Below are 23,485 nucleotides of genomic sequence, written 5' to 3'. Positions count from 1 at the left end.
TGCGCAGGACACGTCAGACAAAAAGGGGGGGGGGGGGGTGTAGGGGGGGCTAAATTGCCATGGCAACTGTGCTGACGTAGAATTAAACCCCTCCCACGGTGTTATTCAGCCTTTGTACCGTTCAGTTGGCAGCCATTGTATTTTTACGGATCGTAAGAAATCTAAAGCGTAGCGAGTCATATAGTTTTTAACGCGACGTGTTAAAACACTACCAATATAATTATAGATTCAAAGATAACGTCTACTGCCGAAGTACTCAAGTAAAAAGACGCGCCAAACGAAGATTGTATTTTCCACCCCAGACGTGAAGCTTGGCGGAGGGATTTAACCGAATTTAGCATACGTTTTTAACGAAAAATTCGCTGTATAAATCCGCACCCAGATTTCTGTCAAACATCTTTGTTTCATAGTGCGTGTCCGACTTTTTCTTAGGTCTGTGCCCTTATTTAGATGGCAAGCTTCCCAGACTCTGTGAACGAAAATGATTTAGGTAAGTAAAACATTTTACATGTATTGTTTTTGTGAATGCAGGTGAGAACGCTGAACGATGTCCTGGTATTTTAGTCTTAGTGCTTTTTATCTAATGCCAAACTGTAAAACTTTCTTTGTTTCCACCAGACTATGTGGACTTTCAAAACATTGTTACTAAATAAGATGTCGAATTAGTGGCTACTTAGCTTAAACCGGTAAAGCAAAGTTTAATTAAGTTAAGAGATGTCGTTTATTTGTCAGTGTTTCTTGGGTTTATATACGTATGTATCCCTGCTGTTATATTAGCTCAGTGCGGTTTGTTATTTTGATGCATATCCACGATAAAAACCATTTTATACGTTAGTGCAGCGTTTCCCTGTTGCTGGTTTGCTGATACAAACAGTGGCCGAGAGCCATTCTTCCTACAACAGCGAGAACCATAGCCGCCCAGGGATGTACGTGCGTGCTTGCACGCCAACGTTGCATGGCTAATAAACCGAGCTCGTAGCTTTAGCATGTTAACTGTATTACTTTTATTTATTGCTTATTTATTAGCTATAACCGTAGTTAGGTACTAAACGTCTTATTTAATCCTAAAATCAGAATTGATAAACGTCAGCCCCATGTAGGCCTTTAGTGGTTTACTTAATGCACGTACCTTCACACATTCTTGCACACAAAAAGACAACCTTCATAACTGTATAGACGTTGTCGGAGTTATATTTATCTACTCACGCATGTAAACAATGCAGTATTTGTTTTATTGTTGCTGTTATTTTACTTGTTGCAAAAATGTGTTGACATTAACTTATATACTGGTCTTACCAAGTAACCCCGATATATATACACACCTGAACACAAAGCACAACGATTCCATTTTGTGCGCTATGTGAAGAATGCAGTTATGAAACTGCCAGTATGTTGTGTATCCGGAATTTAAGACGTAAGTTAACCAAAGGTTACTTTGCGACGTAGACTTTGATATCCTGTAGAAATGGACTTGAAAAAAGTAAATTTCCAAACGTAAAAAGTTAATAGTGGATCTGCAGAGGTTAATTGTAGACAGTTCATATATCAGCGTATAGCCCATTATAGCTGAGAGAATATAACTATGTCTCCCCCCCCTCCCCCGTTGTACAATGGTATGGTTTGCACATTAGCCAATCAGGTATCTGCACCAGTGAACAAACTGTGTCTGTGCCAGATAAAGAAGTTAGTTTCATGTGCATTATTTGGGCTGAAAAATGACGCACATTCAGTTTGTTACAGAATGTAGCTGAAAAAAAGTTATGTTATTGCTTTTTCCAGGTAAGGCAAAGTTCATTGGCGAACTCCTGGTGCCTGTTGCTCCCTTTGACCAGAAGTCTGGGCGTGAAGCTTGGACAGTGGCCTTTGCACCCAATGGTTCCTACTTTGCTTGGTCTCAGGGGCATCGCATTGTCAGGCTTATCCCTTGGACAAAATGCCTGAACAGCTTGTAAGTTTCTTTTGGTTTGTTTCCCTTCATGTCTTTTTCTCTTTATTTTCTTAAAGCACCAAGCACTTTTTATATCACTATCATAACTACCTTGGTAGTATGTTTGCCTGTTTTTTATAGTAATAGAGTACATGTTTTCTGTGTTGTTGTTTTGCTTCTTAGATAAACCCCCAACTAATTATAAAAATCTTCAAATTTATGGAAAAAAAAATGAGACACTGAGGCTTTTAGGATAATTAATTTAATTATTTTTTGATTGGATTACAATTAAATTTTTGTGCTATCTCATACAACAGAGCATTTACCATTGCTGGGGCTGCTTTTGGGGGGTGCATGATTTAATTTTGACATTCATACAGAAGCAGCAGGAATGAGAATCGGCACCTCCAAGTCTGAGGCCATGGTCCTCAGCCAGAAAAGAGTGGATTGCCCACTCTGGGTCAGGGATAAGTTGCTGCCCCAAGTGGAGGAGTTCAAGTATCTCATGGTCTTATTCGAGAGGGGAGGGATAGATCAACAGACAGATTGCGGCTTCGGCTACGTGATGCGGACGCTGTACTGTCCGTTGTACATTGCGTATACAAGTGATGGAAATGAGCTTTATCCGAAGGGTGGCTGGCATCTCTTTTAGAGATAGGGTGAGGAGCTCAGCCATGCAGGAGGGGCTCACAGTTACAGCTGCTCCTCCTCCATGTTGAAAACTGCTTTTAGGTAACAAATGGCTGGTGTTGTGGAAATGTGCAAATTCTTGAGATTAACAGCCAGCTGAATTTGGTCATTAGTATTACATTGGTGCATGAGCTGCTGTTCTGTGTTGCAGGATGGAGAGCAGAATGAGTTTTACATGATTACATACACGTAAAACTCTGCATGCTTTCTAGCTGTTTAATTGTCTTCTGAATCAGTCTCTGCCAACCTCAAGCTAAAAGATCAGATGCATTTGTCAGTGCCAAGAACACGTGGTTTGAATTACCAGCTCACTCTCTGCTTAATGGTGTGTTTTTCCGCTTACCAGGGTCTTGTGACTCTGAGCCACATGTTGAAGTTATCTTTAGAAAGAAGTGCCTGTTGTTCCTGGCCATCAGGGCTGTGGCTGGTTGGGCCCCAGTGACATTAAAGGAAAAGAAGGACAGCAGCCTCTGTGTGACAATGGTGTGATAACACTTGATTTTCTATCTGGAACTGATTGTAAGTAGGCAGTCACCCAGAGGTTGAGGGTGCTGCACACTGAATTACTGTGCAACTACTTGCAATTTCAATTGAGAGGTAATTGTACAGGTTGCTTGATGAGAGGCAACCCGTTGCCAGCTAATCTTAGTTGGACTTGTACAGACTGCAGACAATCTTGGACAGATTGGCAAATGTTTGCAAATAATTGCTGGCAAATGTATACATGAAGACAGATTGCAGTGCATTGGCATTTAGAGTTGGTCTGTACCATCAAATAATAAAATGCGCAAATGTGGCAGGCATTTTACTTCAAACATAATTACATTTTAAAGCAGAGAAGAACAACTTGTTTTGTGTTAGATACATATAAGTTAGTTACTGCTAGAATTGTTTATTTATTAAGAATGATGTTGAAATGTTGTCAGAGCGAGTGTGACACTATTGGCAGTAGTGGATGGCTCAAAACTGCAAGCATGGTGCCAAAACTTTGGCTCTGTTATGTAATTTTTTTCATGCAGTCTTTAGAGCCAAGCCCCACATAGTCCTGCTCTACAGCAATATTGGTGTTTTATTAAAACAGCTGAGCTGAACTAAACTTAATGGCACTTCAGAGGCAGTGAAGAGGAGACTTCAAATGCAAGATGCATACAATAATGTATCATGTTTTCCTTTTTACAGAGCAGATTCCAGTGTTTCAGGCTTTTAGTCACATTTCTGCAGAGATGGTACACAGTGAAAACTGTCTTTTGGTAAAATTCATATTTCTTTCTGTCTTCAGTAGGTTGAATTACATACCACATGCATGGGTGGAAATTAGCTCCTGCCACTGGCCAAATGGGGGTAAATTTATGGATGGGCTTGTAAATTGGAAGAATGCACAAGCCTTCGTGGTGGGTTTAAATTTGAACAGAAAAAACTATGTTCAGTTTACACTCCTGACCTGTCGTGGGCAGCGTGGGTTGCTGCTAGTCTGCTCTAAATGCCTTTATTAGAAGAAAGAGCAAAACTCAATGTGGTGTTGCATTTTTGTGGCAGATGCAAAATTTTCTCCAGGAACATTTTCCATTTCCACCCTTGACCACATGGCTTTCAAAATGCAGTTATTAATGGGACTGTTAATTTTGGGTACTTGTTAATTAAATTAATCAGTGTAATATTTCCAGTCTCATGCTTTTGCTCTTCAGACACTCAAACAGTCAAACAGAACAATAAAAAAAAACAAAAAAAACAAAACAGAAATAAGTCCTGCATCCACTTGGTGCCATTTTACCAGATATACCACTTTAATATGAAATTATGCAGTAACAAAAAAATTCTTTATTTAATGAGAGAATCAATATTATAAATATTATATTAACAAAATAGATTCCTAAGAAGTCTTTAATGACATTCTATTTTCTGCTTTCCAACAGAGTGTTGTGTGCAGTTTGTGCATACAGGCAAAGAGGAATTTTGTTCCACATCACATTTTGAATTGGAGTTAATAAATATGTGACATGTTTTACAGAATTGTGGAGTTTAAATTAATAGTAATACATTTTATTTGTAAATGCTTTTCAAGATACCTCACAAGTTCTATTACTCTGCTATTAATGATGCAGTGAAAGACAGGTTAGGGTCTCAAAATGGAATTCCAAAAATTCTATCTAGTTTTGGAAATGACAAGGATGCAGTAGTGTGACTGCATTGGTTACATGTAGGATCTCTTTGAACTTTTGATAACTTGTCATTAGATCAATGAAGACTATGTACAAGTTTAAACTGTTTTACAGAACATCTAAGTCACCCTGAAGAAATGCATAACCTCATGATTTTTGATTTTTTGCCAAATTGAGTCGGTTTGCTATTTGTTTTGAAAATATTTGAAACCACTCAGCTGATGTGTATTGAGTAAAGTATAGATTGTACTTGTAATCTATAGATTCTGGAACATGCGCTTCAACTGGTCTGGTAGCTCTGATCTTTACACAAACTTTATTTTTGTTGGGTTTTATCATATAGGGTGTGACCATGTAGGATCCTCGACACGTGGCGAGTAACTTTGAGCTAAAAGAAGTGTGTAATACAAGAGCTTTCTCCGGTTGAAAATTGTCTGAGACTAGCCTCTCTATTCTACAGGCGCTGCTGATGTTCTTGAGCCTAGAGCACATTTTCTCAGATAACCTACCCAGTGTGTATTGGTTTGCTCTCAAGTCCAGAATGTACTGAATTTCATTCTTAGCAGGGTTTGGCCCTTCCTCACAGCTTTCTTTATTTAGGTCCAACACCCCATGTGGCTTCCTGCTGAGCAGAAATTCAAAGAGAGACAATCCCATGGAGTCCTAGGGAACTCTGGCAGTGTAAACAACATAGGGTCCAGCCAGTGGTTCCAATTGCATTCATCCTCTTATATGATCTTACGAATCATGGATTTCAAAGGCTTATTCAGCTGCTCCACCAACCCGTCTGTCTGAAGGTGGTAGACACCGGTCTGAACAGATTTAATGGCCAGTAATTCGTACACCTCTTTAGGTGTCCTAGACATAAACAATGTGCCCTGGTCAGTTGGTATCTCTTTCGGCATCCCAACTCAAGAGATGACCTGAAACTGTGCATGTACTACACTCTTTGCAAGACAAGTGTGCTGTGGCACTGCAAAGGTGCTTTTGGAACGGCCAGCTGGTTCACCAGCTCCACCTTCATTGGAGCTAATTGCTGGAGCTGGCAGGGTCTCCCATGAAAGCCCTGCCATTTCCTCCTCCCCCCAGAGTCCATTTCGAACGATCTCATGTCACCGCTGAGCTCAGCACAGACCTGTGTCCCTACCAGCTGAGAACACACCCCTACACACTGCCCTATTAGCATACTGAAACCATGCCAGTTCATTCTCATATTCAATAGGTGCATGCTGCCCGTATCATTTAGCCTCTAAGTTTTGCCCATATATAAAATTTCCACTGGTACCATAGGATATTTATGAACCATAGCCTGTTGTATAACCCTTTGGCACCTTGCCAGTATGCAGTAAGTCTCTCTTGGGTCGGGGGAGGGAGTCGGAGGGTTGAACTCTGTGTCAAATACTGAGCTTCAGTAAAGATTCAAGTTGCAGTTATTTATGTCCTATCACCTTAAATCTTCACTCAAAGACAAGTATCTTTGACAGTGTATATATAGATGTATCATATATGAGACAAATATTGTTCTTTCAGTATGTTGGCATTATTACATTTTGCTCAATGCTTACATATATGTGGAAAAAGCAAATGTACGAGCTGTGATAACTGTTTCTGATTAAATGAAGAGTAGACTGATATATTAAATATTTGTTTATTGGGTGAGAAAATCAGACCATGTCATAACTGCTGTAAGTCATACAGAACAGATATCAGAGCCTTAAACAGGCTGACTTCTGCTAAATGGGTCAAACTGGGCAGAAAGTCTACAAACACATAACATCCTTATAGAATATGATGTAACACTATAGATCAACTTACCTCAGAATATAATAATAATAATAATAATAATAATAGATTGGATTGGATTTATATAGTGCTTTTCAAGGCACCCAAAGCGCTTTACAATGCCACTATTCATTCACTCTCGTATTCACACACTGGTGGAATGCGAGGAGTGAAGGAGGATTTAGTGTTTGTGTTATTACGAGTGCTAAACAAGAAGAGTTCCCAGATGGTACAGTGGACACATGTGTGACTGCTGTGATTGAAGCATCTTTCTTTCAGCTTAACGAGTGAACCGTCAGGTCGTTCAAACACACGTTAAAGTCCGTTTGGCTCAACACCACCGAACAGAGGCAGCAATATAACATAGCTAACATTAACAGTGCAGTGAATCCTGCTTGTGCTGTGATATTCAGGACTGCAAAACTGTTGTGTTTGTGGATGTATGACTGACTTTAATTATCCATAAAATCATCACATTCTCTATAAGATTAAGGTCGACTATTGAACGGCGTATATTTTAAAGTAAAGGCTTTAAAACCAAGTTAGTACAAACATCACTAATGTCACATAACTTTGCCGACATGTGGCCAACAGTAATGTTTTGTTCTTCGTTATTAAACATTTGCACATAAATAAGTGACATAATATTCAGTACTTACTTTTAAAAGTTTACTCTTTGGGCGCCCCTCTTCCGCCGTTTTTTTCCAGCAAAATTATCCACACACACTGCCGCGCTATGCATTCTGGGATATGTTGGGCCACGAAGTCTACACCGCCACATCCTCAAAATTCAGGGAAATAAAGGACTCATTTGAGGCTGCATTTCGAGCAGCCTTTGAATTGGGGCAGCCTTCGTCGCGTTGCTGTGACGTAATCGGCCTTAAAATGCGGCCTTTGAGGCTGCAGACCCTGAATTGGGATACAGCCTAGGTTAGTTGGAGAAAGTGGCTGTTGCTCTGCTTCCACCAGCCGCCGTGGCAACGGATGTAGCAGCCCCAGCGACTCACATTTGCCGGGCCACTAGATGGCCCCTGCCAGGGCTACCGCTGTGTCCAATCTGGTGGGCCGGTGGCAGCAGACACACTGGGTGGTGCCTACCGGAAGCTCCACCACCAACTACTCCAGGACAACCAGCTCCATCAGTTGAGCCAAGCCAAGGAAATTCAGGCCTCCTTTTTTACCCTGTGTAAATTTTTGGGATGGTTTTACACCGAGATAAACAAACTGGACTGGTCCCTGCTTATAGATGAACTATACAAAAAGGGAGTGTGTCACCTGTTTTTGTTAAGGAAACTAAGATCTCTTGACATCTGCAGTAGATTGCTGCAGTCAATCTTTCCTTTAAAAACTGGGCCTCATGTATACCCAAGAGCAATTGCCTCCATCCCACCATCAAATCATGACTGCTACACATGTGATACGTCACACTGTGCTCATGGACACATGGTCACTACTGACTGTTGTATGGATTTAAATAAAACATCATAGCAAGGAATTTGCATCAATGGTTTCTCATAATCAAGTTATTAGAGTTAGTCTGAATCACTGCAGCTGTACTGGAAACATCTACCAAAGTTAGGCTACATGTTTTAGACTTGTATTAGCTTTTTACCTTTCCTTTCTTTGACCATGTTCCATAATTGACATCCTTCTTTCTCCACTCTTTTTTTTTTTTTTTTTTTTTTTTTTTTTTTTTTTTGGCTGTAGTTCAGTGGACCATGGAGAAGAGGATACCAATGCCTTGAGCCCTCGGCATTTGTCTCGTCAGAGCAGCAATGGTGGTCAAGTAGTCCCAGCAGCAGGCCAGCCACCAGAACACACCATAGATTGTGGTGATATTGTCTGGGGATTGGCCTTTGGTTCCTCAGTACCAGAAAAGCACAGCCGCTGTGTCAACATTGAGTGGCATCGCTTCAAGTTTGGACAGGATCAGTTGCTCCTGGCAACAGGCCTCAACAATGGTCGCATCAAGATTTGGGATGTTTACACTGGTGAGAACACATCATCATTAATTAGAAGTAGCTCTCTTCAGCTTCACCAGTTGATAATCATGTTAGATACTTGAATCTATGAAATATAAACCCAACTCTGCAAATGTTGAACATTTTATTTTCCATAGGAAATATATCAAAGGTGTAAACTGAGAGACCGTGCCATTTGAAGAAAACAAAATGTTGTCATTTTGAATTTAATGGCAGCAACACATTAAAAAAAGTCAGGTCATGGTTACAACTGTACAAGTCCCTTCTTTTGACAGCTCATAAACATCTGGAAACTGAGGCGACCAGTTGGTGGACTTTTGGGAGAGGATTGTTGTCTCATTTTTGTCTAATACAGGATTCTCTCCACTCAATATTCCTGCATCTTTGACTTATTTTTTTTATTTCTTGATATGCATGATTAGTTTTTAGATAGCCAAAGATCTGGACTCCAGGCAGGCCAGTTCAGCACTTGGTCTCTTCTCCTTACAAACCCATGCTGTTTTAATAGCTTTAACATATCGTCCAATGCTATGAATTCATATTATGAAAGGGAAATCAAGAAAACAGCTGCTTCAGCCACAGTCAAGCCTAGTACACCAGTCAATGAAGATAAACCTGCAGTGCAAATAGTACAGACTGAAAGCAACATATCTGCAATGATCCTGCCAGGAACGGAAATTGAAAGTGAGCCACAAGCTCAAACGGTCATCACAATGCAATTTCACAATGTGGATCCTCCATCGCCCAGGTCAATTCCTACAGCGGCAGAAGGACGGTCGGAGGACATTTGTACCATTTTACAAAGACAAAATGAAATAACTGCAACCCTTGTTCAGCATCAGCGTGCATCGTCATTACCATCCAGGAAAATACCTGTATTCGATGGTGATCCTCTTCAGTACATCTTTCATTAATGCGTTTGAACAAGGAGTGGAAGAAAAGGCCAATAAGAGGGACTGCTTGTATTATTTGGAGCAGTTTACAACAGGACAGCCGAGAGAGCTGGTACGCAGTTGTCAACATATGGCTGCAGGACAAGGCTATATACAAGCAAAGCAACTGCTCAAAGAACACTTCGGAAATGAATATAAAATTGCAACTGCTTACATTGACAAGGCGTTATCTTGGCCTGCAATTAAAAATGAAGATGTGAAATCATTGCAAGCATATTCTCTTTTCTTACGTGGGAGTTGTAATGTCATGGAAACATTGCAACATATGCAGGAACTGGACATGCCAGTGAACATGAAAATCATTTTGTGCAAGTTGCCATATAAAATGAGAGAGAAATGGAGAGCTTTCGCATATGATATATTGGAAACCTCTAAACACAGAGCTCGGTTTGAAGATTTGGTTGCATTTATTGAAAAGCAGGTGAAAATTCTTTCAGATCCTTTGTTTGGGGACATTCAGAATGTAACGTCAACAATCCCTGTCTCAAAGGTTGACAACAGACTGAAGTCACAACCAAGCAAACAAATTAAAGGGAACAGCTTTGCTGCTACAGCCACACCCATGAACATGAATAAAACCTACAGCACGGAAAGGCTGATTACTACAACAAGCCATGACTTTACAGTAAAGCCATCTTGTGTCTGCTGTACTCAACGACACACACTGGAGGAGTGTCAACAGTTTCAGCGGAAGAAGCACAGAGACAAAATGCTTTTTCTAAAGGAGAAAGGGCTGTGTTTTGGTTGCTTAGGTGCTGGGCACACAAGCAAGGACTGTGCTAAGCGTTTGATATGTAGAACGTGTGGTAAAGGTCATCCCACTGTCCTCCATATTGATAACGATGGTGTAAGTCCTGAATGCTATGGAGAGCCCTCCTCTTCAAAGAATGTAAAAACTTGTGGTCATACAGGGGCCGGAAGAGAAAGCGGTTTGCTTTCCATTCTGCCAGTTCAAATAAAGTCTGTTAAAGGTAGTCATGTCATACAGACATGCTTTTTTAGATCCTGGCAGTTCAGCTAGCTTCTGTTCAGAACACCTCATGCAAAAGCTAAATCTTGTGGGCAAAAGAACTCACTTCCTGTTACAAACAATGGGTCAAGAAAAGGTCGTCTCTGCCCACTCACTTACTGGTCTTGAAGTTTCTGGTTTAGGCAGCAATGCCTTCTATGAACTTCCAGAAATCCTAACACAGGAAAGGATGCCTGTCACCACGGATAACTTTGTAAAGGAGGAAGATCTGATCAGGTGGCCATATCTGTCAAAGGTTAAAATTCCCCACATAACGGCTAATGTGGACCTGTTGATTGGATGCAACACTCCCAAGTTATTGGAACCATGGGAGGTCATTCATAGCCAGGGGAATGGCCCATATGCTATAAGAACAGCATTGGGTTGGGTCATAAATGGGCCCATGGAAGATGGTAAAAGCAACTTGGACAGCGAGCACCCACCAACAGTTGTAAATAGGATATCTGTTTGTAAGCTGGAGGAGATGTTGAAAAGTCAATATAACTATGACTTTAATGAAAGGGTTACAGAGGAAAAGGGTTTGTCAAGGGAGGACCTTAAGTTCATGAAGATCATGGAAAAATCTGCAACAATGGAAGATGGACACTACTGTTTGAAGTTACCTTTTAAAAAGGATAACATAAAGATGCCAAACAATTTCTCCATAGTTAAACAAAGATTGCAAAGTCTACAACGAAAACTTCTCAAGAATGAACAGTTGCATAAAGAATATAAAAACTTTATGGACGAGATGATAAGTAATGGATATGCAGAGCAAATACCTTCACAGCAGCTGTCTTGCGAAAATGGAAAGAAGTGGTACATTCCTCATCACGCAGTTTACCATCCCAGAAAACGATCCATAAGAATTGTATTTGACTGTGGGGCATCATTCCAGGGGACATCATTAAACAAGCAGCTCTTACAAGGTCCTAATCTCACAAGCACATTGCTTGGGGTTTTGCTTAGATTTCGACAGGATCCAGTCGCATTTATGGGTGACATAAAGGCAATGTTTTATCAAGTTAAAGTTGCCAAAGAGGACAGAGACTTTCTGCGTTTTTTATGGTGGCCAGATGGAGATCTGAGCAAGGACATAATTGAGTTTCGCATGACTGTTCATCTGTTCGGTGCAGTATCTTCCCCGAGCTGCGCCAGTTTCGCTTTGAGAAAAACGGCTGAGGACAATAAAACTGAATTCCTAGACAAGGTATGTGAAACGCTGAAAGAGAACTTCTATGTGGACGACTGTTTAAAGAGTGTGGCCTCCACCTCAGATGCTGTCGATTTGGTCAAGGATCTTTCAGCACTCTGTCAAAGGGGAGGATTTACACTGACCAAGTGGGTCAGTAACAATCGCACCCTGTTGCAAAGTATCTCTGAGGAGCAAAGGGCTAAAGACTTGAAAGAATTAAATCTTGACAGAGACAAACTTCCGGTAGAAAGAGCTCTGGGCTTGCAGTGGTGCGTGGAAACTGATACATTCAACTTCAAAATGGATATCCCTCAAAAATCCTGTACTAGGTGTGGAATGTTATCAATATCAAGTTCCATTTACGATCCATTGGGGTGTCTTGCACCAGTCCTGCTGCCTGCCAAAGGAATGCAGCAGGAGCTTTGCAAAAGGAAACTGGGATGGGATGAACCAATACCCCAAACCATGTTGCAAAAGTGGAAAAGTTGGCTCAGTGATTTGCAAATGCTTTCCCATTTCAAGGTTAAAAGTGTGTTACTTATGTTTATTTATGTGAATGTATAGGTCTAAAGTAGACTGTATTAGTGGCTCCTTATTTTCTTTGTGATTAGAATTGCCATGTCTGATAGCCATTTCAATTAGGGGCCGGGGTGTAGGAGCCATTCTTGGGTTAATACCTTATGTGGTCACTAGAGGTCACCTTTTTCTGTTTTGATTATGTAATGTAAAGGTATTTAAGGTAGACGCACGTAATCGGCGTCAGGTGTGTCATTAAGAAGGCAAACAGTTTGTGAACGTTGCGCTGTTATGCTAAGTCGATACAGAATAAAGACCAAAAAGGACAAGATACATACTGCTGGATTTATTGGACTGTGAACTTAATTCATGCATACCAGTGACATCGCGTCACCCCCGTTAACGACCACCTCAGTGGCTTCAAGCGTAGGCTTAGCCTCTACAGTTACCTTGATGAAGTATACTATGCCTTTCCTGGAAAAGATGTTTTCTAGATGGAAGCGTATATCTGTAATATACTTACATATCTATACTATTGCTAATATATATTGTAATATATCTATATCACTAAAGCACTTCTGGATGGATGCAAACTGCATTTCGTTGCCCTGTACCTGTGCATGTGCAATGACAATAAAGTTGAATTCTATTCTATTCTATATTGGGACCTGATGAATGTACAAACAAAGAATTACCAGATTTTTTTTTTTTTTTTTTTTTTTTACCTGATTTTTGTTTCTGAGAAAAATGAACCCGAAATGTGATGTCCACATATGTGGACGCCAGGTCCTAGGAGGCTAATGGTTGTTCCAGATGAGCAAGTTGCCAATTCCATAGGCACTAGTGTGCCCCCATACCGTCAGAAAACCGATCTCTGATAACCAGCCAGATGGTCCCTGGGGCACACAATGTTGCCAATTAAGCTAATTAATTTGTTTAATGTTTCTCTAGCTGTTTCCTTGTAGTACCACTAATTTTCCTGTCCCTTGTGATAACCCCATCCCAGTTTCATCAATGCTGCAATTAAAATTTCTCTGTATTATTATAGGATTTTTACCTTAGAGTTTAAAATGCCGTGAAACAACAGTCCTTTAGAGACTTTTTAAAAATATATATTTTCTTTTTGGTATTTGGTTTGTAGATTGGGAAGATATACAAATATGTGACCAATTTAAAGCTGGAGATGGAGCTACAGTTCTATAGTTCGGCTTTGCAGTGAACGAACAAAATTTCTAAAAGTATTTAATGTGTGGCTTCTGTGGAATTATAGATGTCGGATTTTGTTCTTAATTTTAAAAAAAAAAATTGAAAAAAAGAAAAAAAATGTCTCTTTGGAGGCACCGTGAGAAATCAGCAGTCTCTCCATCCCACCCAACCCCTAGGGCTAAATGCTCCAAAAGAAAGTCTAGTTGAGGGTTGTTCCTCAAGTTAACACCTTATGTCCTTGATTATGCCTGTCTTTCAGGTACCATTATTATCTGCAACACAAGTGTATTTTTTCTTAATTTTCAGTTGGCAATTAAAATCAGTTTTTCGTTCATTTTTAACCTTGTGGTTTTCGTCCCTGAAACAAACAAAGCTGGAGCTTTAGAACTGAAATTGTGTTGTTGCCTGTGAAGACTGACATTTCTTTTAATCTACTTTCTTTGGTTTGCTTTCTGTAGGAAAACTGTTGCTGAATCTGATGGATCATACAGATGTAGTACGAGACTTAACTTTTGCTCCTGATGGCAGTCTGATGCTGGTGTCAGCATCCAGAGATAAGACCCTTCGTGTATGGGATCTCAAAGATGATGGTAAGTGGATGAGCTGTTTTTGACTTTAAAAACCAACCTTATTCTTTGCTTTTCGTTCCAGTGCAAAGAAGTAATAGCCTCATTTCTTAACTGAGACCATGCTGTTCACAGTTGAAATATAAGGCCCCTGGTCTTTAAAACCAGAAAAGCAAACAGTGTTTACAGTTACACTAAGTTCACAATGAAGAAGTGAAGTGATAAGTCCCTATTATTATTATTATTATTATTAATGTTGAGAAAATGCAACCTGACAAACACAAGAGTCTTAGTTCCATTTATTACCCAGATGCTGCTTCAAGATTAATTTATGTCAAATAATGCGTCTGTTTGCATTCATCATACTGCTGTTTAGATAGTTAGCAGAGCAGACATCCTGACACACAAAGTCCTGCAGTTTTCCAAAATCCTAGCTGCACATGACTGGATACATATGACCTCTGTGTCTGGTTATTGGTTGACAAGTGGGCCAGAATAAGAAAGGAAAGCGATAACAGAGTTCACTAGGAATGGAAGAATTGCAAAAAGCAAAACTAGCTGCAGTAAGCACTTTCCATTGTTTTTAACACTCTGTTTCACATCAGCAATTTGTATGTTGTAACTTCGCTCTCCTCTGCAGCTTGCTGGCAGACCAACAATAGCACAAGCAAGCGTGACCCATAGACCAGTTGTACCACAAACTTTGTAAACTGCCTCTATCTGACAATGGAGCTCTTTGAAGGCCCAACCCCAGAACGCTACCCATGCTGAACCATGAATCTCACTTAAAACACTAACCACATGCTGCCTTGAGAGTATTTGCAGATCATGGGAACCTTAGATGCAACACCAGAACCCTGAATCCTTCCATACATTGTGTCAGTTAAAAATGTTAATGCAACTAAGTAATATCGCAAAATAAAAGAGCAGTGTAAATAAGTGTTGTGAAAAGACCAATTGCTTACTTTTTAGTAGATGAGTAGCAGCAATTTTAGCAAATATGCAGCTAACACTTAACTCTTAACACGGCAGTGGTTCAAAAATATATTGACCAGTTATTTCTAATCACGATCTTCACGGGAAACTAAATATCCTGGTTAAATATTGATTAAATAAAACAATATAAACATGATCAAAATGTAAGACTGGCATATAGGTTGTGACAGAAATGTTGCACTCAGAGTAATGAGCCCGGTCATTTTCTCTTGTAGGTAATATGGTGAAGGTTTTGAGGGGCCATCAGAACTGGGTGTACTGCAGCTCCTTCTCCCCTGACTCTTCCATTCTGTGCTCGGTTGGTGCAGGAAAGTCGGTGCGTAAACAAGTTCCTTTGTACTCATTTTTATGAGTGTCCTAGCTAATCTTTGTGCAGTTGCTTGTGATCAGTTATGCTCAATCAAACCTCAATTAGACCCCATAACCTCTTTGTCTACCTTTAATATAAACTGTGCTCGGTGTCAACAGTCAAGTGCTTGGATCTAGATTCTGTTTGGCTTTTGTATGCTGTGAAAAAGGGATTTTGTTCTGAAGTATGCATGAAGTATGAAGAAGACAACTGTTTTTATGAATGTTATATAGCTGAAGTTAATCTTTTAGTATGGACATGGAAGTGGGAGAGGCAAAACAAAAGAACCTCTTTAATACTGGGGAATGTTTAACTTAAACATAAATTGCCCCAAAAATACTTTTTTCATTTTAAAAAATTCGAAATCATTGTAAATCATTTACAAGTCAAACATGTTGCTGAATAGCAATTCCATGGACTGGCCAGCTTTGGCTAACCTTATGCATAGTATCACAAACCTAGATTACTCTTAACGTGGTGATAGTTTTGTTAGGTTTTATGTCCCTACAGTGTGTGTCTTGCTCTCCTTGTCACAGGTGGTGGTAAAACTCAGTGTGTGATTGGTTTTGAAAGGAGCGCTGCGCTGACATTTTGAGCAGCTGGTGTAAACCACGGACGCACAGTGCGCAATGCCCAAAGGCCTGGCCAGGGGCAGCCTGGCATCCTGACCTGCAAGGTCATTCTGTACGTAGGTGCTGCTCCGTGTCTGTCTACTTCTGCTGTCGCGGTTGCTCTATTTACTTTATTAATTGTAGTTTTAAAACTGTCATGTAAATGGTGGCCCTATGCTCCACCCCCCACCCAAACACACATGCACTGCCATCGCTAAACAAATAAAAGGGAGCAGCAATACTTTATGCTCTTTCTTTTTTTCTTTTTTTTTTACCTCAACCTTTCTGCCATCATTTCAGGAATTCAGCTGTGAAAAATGTTGTTTCTTTTAACTGAAAAATGACGACAAAAAAAGAAAAGAACCCATACAGAAAGATTAAGCAGTAGTATTAGATTGCAAGCTGTATTTTTTATAGACCATTAAATAAGGTTTTAACGACCAGCATCATTTATAGTTTCCTATAATTAGTCAGTGGCAGGCCCTAAAAGTTTCATACTCGTACAGTCCTGTGATAAATGCCACAAATCAAAGACATTATTAATAAACATTCTGACCATGGCTGACATTAAAAGAAAAAGGCTTATGCAAATTGTCACTTTTTGCGTGTGTGTGTGTGTGTGCCTGTATGTTCGTGTCTGTTTGTGTGTGCGGGCACGCGCGAATCGCATGTGCGTGCATATGTGTACTCTGCCAGAGGTATCGATCCTTTGGCCATAAATATTCTTTTCTCTTGCAGTCTCTCTTCGTAGGCTTCTGCCGGAGATGCGAGCCTATTGTAAACACAGTGAACTAAATCTCTGAAAGGGGAAACCAGTGGAGTAACTTTATGTTACCTTAAGTTACTACTTGTTTTATTTTCTCTTTTTTGTGTAGACTTTTTTTTTATTAAAATAGTGTACATTTAGCTCATTTACTGATGTAATGAAAGATGTATGAATGTAAATTCTAATGTAGAAGCTTTACAGTTATATAAATGTTTGTTATTTTTATTGTCATTGTAGGAAAGTGTTCTTATTGGCATAGTGTTGGTGATGTGTAGCACTGCACGTTAGCAAGGCTCTGCTATTTATTTTTTCTGCCTGGTTTAAGGTTACAAAGCATTATAGTGACACTGAGCATAATTTGAGCATAACTATTTTTCTGATTTAATTCCTTTTAATTTAATTAATTTAATTTCTAGTTGATTTTTGTGCATCTAGTGATAATTAGTGTAAGATAACACATCTATAGTCATACAGTCTAAATCATTCCATGGGCTATAACGTGTCATTCTTTATTGCAGGTGTTCCTATGGAACATGGATAAGTTCACGCTGATCCGAAAGTTGGAGGGACATCACCATGATGTGGTGTCTTGTGAGTTTTCGCCAGATGGAGCATTGTTAGCTACCGCCTCTTATGACACCCGAGTGATTGTCTGGGACCACCATAAGGCCACAATCCTCCTGGAACTGGGGTAAGAAGAAATCCAAACAACACAGATATTCAATATTATGTTAGTACACATTTGTTTGGTAAACAAAATGTTGCTCGTTTGAGCGGCAGCCCTAAGTAAACTAAAATAAATCTCCTTTAAAGAAAGTGTTCCAAAAGTCCCCCATTGGCTTTGCCTAACTCGTTTCCTTGACGTTGAGGTTTAATTGAGGTCAAGGAAATGTGAGATAAGGACTTGGGGAAAAGAGAAGAGGAGTGCGCTGAGAATCCGAACGGCTTTACACTAGTCTCCTTAAGAATGTAATGCCGAGTGTTCGCTGTGTTGAATCTACTGAGACATGATTATTCACCACTAGGTTTTATGCAAGTTATTTAAATGACAACTGCACTTTTAAAGCAAAAGGAAGTTTTAGGGACATATTTACTAACATCTGCTGCAGCCCAAAGCTGCCTTTTGACTGGGTTTACTAAAGAGGCGCAGTTTGAGTTTTGTGGGGGAGATGTGATCGGCACATGTATGTTAGGACTTTCTGTGGATGACTGAGTTGTGATCCCAGTGCCAATACTTTGGTTCTGTCCTAAAACTCTTCATTCAGTCCTCACGCTGAGTATTGACAAGTGCAGAAGCAGAAATTAATTAAACTGAGCTGTCTTTTTCTCAGCAGTGCACAAACAGCAAGCAACTTCTCTTTCCTGACTCTGTAGCGAATAAAAGTGAAATGTTTGTGAAAACACAGCTATCAATGAATATGTGTAAATGTGTTATATTAATGCCTGAATGTTGCTATGTGCTATGAAAATGTGATCTGTACATTTGCACATGTAGCACAATAACTTGTGATCTGACATATTTCAGGTGGAATAGTTATAATAATGCCGTTTCCTCTGGATAAATCCTGCACCCCACCTAGATTTCAATTCTCAGAACCCTTTGCACAGTGCCAAGGGATTTCTATCAGTTATCCATTATATCAAAAGCATATTTATTCTCCTGTAGCCTTTTCTCATTTAGCTGAATTGGCTCACTGGGAACAGGCTGCATTTTTGTAAATAAATTCTAGTGCTTTGTTAGATCACCCTGTGATTGCGGGATCACAATAACTTCTTGATCCTTAATTCTTTTATTTTGTGCAAACATGATTTATGCTTTCTCAAGAAACCTAGCATGTTTAGAAATGATATGTTGAAAAGTCCTTGCTTGCTGAAAAGGGAATTGGGAAAATTTGAGAATTTTGACAAACTTTAAATTTCATAAGAGGACTAATAATTTCGTCTTCATCTGTAGTACAGCAAGAAAAAATTATTTTGGTAGTCGACTGATCTGCCTTGATTTAGTCGGTGATTAATTCAACAACTCTCATCTCCGCTTCCTGTGGGCAAACCTGTCCTGCTTCAGTCTGCCCAACTGAATGTCACTCTGTTGTCTCGTCCCACAGCAAATTACAATAATGAACTAGGAAACGTATGAATCTCAAAAATGCATTTATTTTTGACATGCTCTGGAGTGAGCAGCAGAGGCCTGCATAAGGAAATCTTTGATTTTTTTTTATTATTTTTTTTATTTATTTATTTATTTTTTAAATTATATACACTGCACTATATGTAGTACTGGGTTGATTGTCTGTTATATGTAGCACCATGGTCTTGAAGGAATGCTGTCTCGCTTCACTGTTTACTGCACCACTGCACATGGTTGAAATGAAAATTTCAAAAAGAAGCCACCTACTGCATGTCAGTCACTGATTTCTTTCCCCAGCTTCCTATCTTCTGTCCACTGTTCAAACACAATGAAACCCATAAATATGCTTTATAAAAAGCTATAACGATGTGATGTACAATGAAAATTTTTAAATTATGACTTTTTTCATTCCAAACGGCGAGTTTTAAAATTTGAATCCAAAAAGCTCTATTACTGATGCTCTATGAACTTCTGCTTTTGTCTTCTCCCAGCCACCTCTTCCCCCCTCCTTCACCCATTTTTGCAGGAGGAGCAAATGACCGCTGGGTTCGCTCTGTGAGCTTCTGCCCTGATGGCCGACACATTGCCAGTGTTACAGATGACAGGTAATATTAATATAATTTAATGTATGTGTGTATGTTTTTATTTATTCTTAAAATCTGTTTGTTTTGTTTTTCACTGTTTTTGTCTGGTGAATGATTTAAAGACAAAGAAGGCGAGAAACAAGAGAATGATCTTTTTTTATGCATCAGCAAGACCAGTTTCAGCAGCATATAAGCAAGTGGTCTATTTACAATACTTTAGAACACAAAACTAGAGTGAGCCATGACAAACCCACATGTGTTTGTCTTTGGGCCTCTCGAGAGTATGTTTGTACAGTCAACTGGAGCATAGCAGAAAAGCTTGTCTGGTGCAGTTTGTGCTCTCTCTTCAACACTCATGTCTTCTTGGAAGTTTCAGAAGCAGAGCTACTGTTGGTCTCTTTGGCTTGTCCTGGGTTACATGACTGTAACAAGGTGGCTATCAATTACTCTGACTGCTAACTGTCCAAGCACTGAATTGCTGGGAAAGTGTTGAGAGGAAGCTTCACAACGTTCCCACATTATTATTCAGAGTGTTGGAGAAAAATGGGAAGATTGAAAGGTTTAAGACAAATGTGTTAACCAGTCAGAAGTACAGGAAACTATTTGGCTTGGTCACTGGTCAGATATTGGTCTGGTGGTAGCAAAATTTTTGCAGTTTAGGTTGTGACAATTTTATTTATTTATTTATTTATTTTTGTTTGTTTCTCTCTACATAGGCTGGTTCGCTTCTGGAGCATTGAGGAAAGGGCTCCTCTGGCGATTGCCTCTGTCTCTAATGGCCTCTGCTGTGCCTTCTCTGCTCAAGGAAGTGTCCTTGCTGCTGGGTAAGATGCCACAACATGTTGACGATGCTCTGTTAACACACACACACACATTTGAAGTTAAACTACACCTGGGCACATCCTGACTTTCGATAAGGAAGCCTCATCATTTTTTCCCTCAGCTTCCTTGCACCACCTTACTACATTTAGCACCTTACTACATTTAGAGCTCTCTGAAATATTAGCTCAGTTTTCTGTTTTTTCTCCTTTTGATTTATGTTTTAGGACTCGTGATGGTAGCGTGCACTTCTGGGAGTGTCCACGTAGCATTGCCAGTCTGCAGCACATGTGCAGAATGGCTCTCCGTCGAGTGATGAGCACCCAGCAGGTGGAGGCGCTGGCCATTCCTGCACTCCTCTGTGACTACCTAACCTACAAAGTCATTTAATCCTTGGCATTGGCTGATCTGACTGCATTTGTATTGGCAACATACTGAAAAACCATTGAAACACTTTTTTTCTGAACAGCTTTTCATAAAACTCTGAACAATCTAAGAAGATCGGGACAGGAAGAAGAAAAGTTTGTTTTTCTGAAAGCCCAGGGCCATGTCTTCGCCAGAGCCCATCACTACCTTATCTTGTACATATTTATTTTTGTAAGTGCTTTTGTAAATGAGTGTACAGGGCCCAGCACATCACCCATTCCTGTTAGGTCAATACTGCCAGGTCTCCTCCTCTGTATCAGTGTGGTTATCAGTAATTTTCGGCTGCTCTTCCATCTGCCTCCAGCTGTCCACCTGCATTATTATTAAGCTCTGCATTAGTTCCACAGACCTGGAATAGGTATTGCATTTAACACAGGCTTTGCAGTGGGGCTTGCTTTTAATGTTAGGTTTTCTTTTCTGCTTTGGTGCGGGAACTAAAGGGAAAAGGTATGGGATGCAGGGTCTTGAGGCCCATTATTTACATCTTATCAATACTAAGGAAATAATGATGCAGACATGGTCTCTTTGGAGGTTTTTCAAATTTTTCTGAAACAGTATTTACACTACCATGGTATACTCGCTCACTGAAAAACTTGTAGCAGCTTTTATTTCTGATGAAAGGACAGCATTTGTCAGTAAAAGATGCTAGCTATCAAGCTAGAGCCTGATGAATAGGGTATCCACCATCTTGGTAGTCATCCCTTGGCAAGAAATTGAATGACTCTTAATATTTCTGTCCAAGTCAAGAGATGCCGTTTGGGTAAACTGCAAATATTCTGCTAATTTTTCCTCAAACTTGCAGGTGTAACGTACTCACACCCACCCTAGTATGTTTACAGTATGGTTAATTTTTTCAGTGCCCTGCCTGAGGGTGTTACAGAGACCAGTGTTAGATAAAGCACCTCTGCTTCTTAACTATTTGTATTTGAACATACAGAATCTGACAGAACCTTGTGTGTAAACACATGATTCTGTCTTTTGTCCATAAACATATCAAAATTGTGACCTTTATTTTCTCCTTTTTATATCTACTTCTTGTGTTGAAGATTTGTATTTTATTAATTTGTTCTTGTTCTCCTTAAAACAGCTGCACATCTTTGTGTGTGTGTGTTGTGTTTTTTTTTTTTTTTTTTTTTTTTTTTTTTTTTGGTGTGTGTGTGGCTCAAATGTAGACTGTTTGTGCTTATGGACTCTGTTTATAGAAACTACAGTAAGCAGTCTTTGCAACCTGGAATAATCCAAAGTAATTAAAATCAATCAACTGCCATTCTGGGCCATGTGGTTGTCAGACCTTCATACTCACTGAACTTGGACAGATGCTGAGTTTTTAGAAACTTCTTGATCATCTTATTGTTTTTAGTTTGTCTGTGAGAAGAGATGGGAGCTCCAGGTGTTTTGTAGGAGGGTGGATGGAGCAGGTGTCAATCATTTGTGGAAATAAGTTCTCTGACAGTGCTAATGCCAAAGTTGTGTCCTTTCATTAGTGTGGAAATGGTAGGGGTTGTTATCATTTCTGATAGTGTTAATTGTGTGAGTGGGATTTAGAATCGTTATGGGTTGGCATTACATGATGTTCATATAGCTGTTACCATTGTGATTAGAGAAATACATTCCTGCCTCAGATGGAGTATAAAGTGGTAAATATTTCCAAAATACATGAATGTATTAATTTCCTGCGATCTTTTTTTAAAATTTTCAATAAAGGTGTTTTTTGACACTTTGTACTGGTGGTTATTATTTCAAGAATCCATCCATCTGCAGCTTTCTATACTTTCATGATATATTGAATCTGAATCTTTCATGAGTCTGCCAGCATAAGCAAAGGATACAATAGTGCCACAGTCAAAATCACCACTGCCATCGAGGATTATTTCATCTTTAATGTCAGAAATGGCATTTACTTGTATGGTAATTTGATTTTTGTCCTTCTCTTCTTATTAGCTTTATCAGGTTTGCAAGGGCTTCTGTAGTTTATCACCACACTGCCCTGCAGCCCAATCATACACATCCCCGAGCATGAATTCAGAAGACCTGTCCTGTCTGCTCCCAAACAGAGAGGGCATAAAACTGAAATCCAGTGCACTCATCATATTAAGTGGAAATAACTAATATTAAGTTTCAGTAAGCAATTCAACTGGTTTAGTTGAAAAATGAAATCATGACAAGTTCTGTGTGATGTCTGCTTGTTCTGGACATGATGACCATGTCCTGACCATTTCTCCTGGCTGTCATCCCAAAAGCTCTCTGAAAGAAGTTTTATACCATGGGTTTCTGTTGTTATGTTGTTGTACATGAGGCTAGCTAATTCTAGCTTATAAGGATGGCCCAACAGTGACCCTGGAGCCAACTGGCCACGGTGTAGGAAGACCTGCCTTCTCCCCTCCCCACTTTTGAGTATTAAAGGTGGCCTATTGGGTGTGATTAGAGTATGTGAGAGTATATGCTGTAAATAATCAGTGCCACTGTGAAATCTAGAGTGCTATTAAAATTGAGGGGACAACTGTGACATAAGCGCACGACTGCAGGTTAGTAGTGCTCATCCACACTTTGTCCCAAAAACATCAGTGTCTAAAGGTGAGAGGCAGACAGCAGTAAAGAGGTGATTGGGACTGGCTCCACCCAGAGTTTGTGGGTAACATACCTGCCCCCGACTGGACTGGACATTCCGATATAGGCCAACTGACTCCACAGTGTGGAGCATACAAGGAGGAACACGAGGGTTCCAGGTCCCACACTTGGACTCATGCAGAAAAGGCCAGTCGCCGGGCTTGGGGACAGCATCCGCCACCACAATCTGTGAAGTTAAAGTACAGTGAAATTC

General features: G+C 39.9%; 1 protein-coding gene across 1 annotated transcript; it reads left to right on the top strand.

Annotated features, from left to right (window-relative positions):
- The first annotated feature begins 94 nt into the window (after window positions 1-94).
- wsb1 (WD repeat and SOCS box containing 1) lies at window positions 95-21,869 on the top strand. Its single transcript, XM_085379772.1, has 9 exons — window positions 95-490; window positions 1,780-1,948; window positions 8,266-8,549; window positions 13,878-14,009; window positions 15,197-15,297; window positions 17,226-17,398; window positions 19,327-19,440; window positions 20,136-20,243; window positions 20,466-21,869. Exons 1-9 carry the CDS (start codon window positions 451-453, stop codon window positions 20,626-20,628), a joined length of 1,284 nt encoding a protein of 427 aa, XP_085235898.1. The 5' UTR covers window positions 95-450; the 3' UTR covers window positions 20,629-21,869.
- Window positions 21,870-23,485: the final 1,616 nt, after the last annotated feature.

This window comes from Rhamphochromis longiceps, linkage group LG14 (assembly GCF_057381845.1).
Source record: "Rhamphochromis longiceps isolate RC_006_pf linkage group LG14, R_longiceps_female_GT1.1, whole genome shotgun sequence".
Classification (NCBI taxonomy): Eukaryota; Metazoa; Chordata; class Actinopteri; order Cichliformes; family Cichlidae; genus Rhamphochromis; species Rhamphochromis longiceps.
The sequence above is the reverse complement of the archived record's forward strand: the minus strand, read 5'-3'. Positions and strand labels throughout refer to the sequence as shown.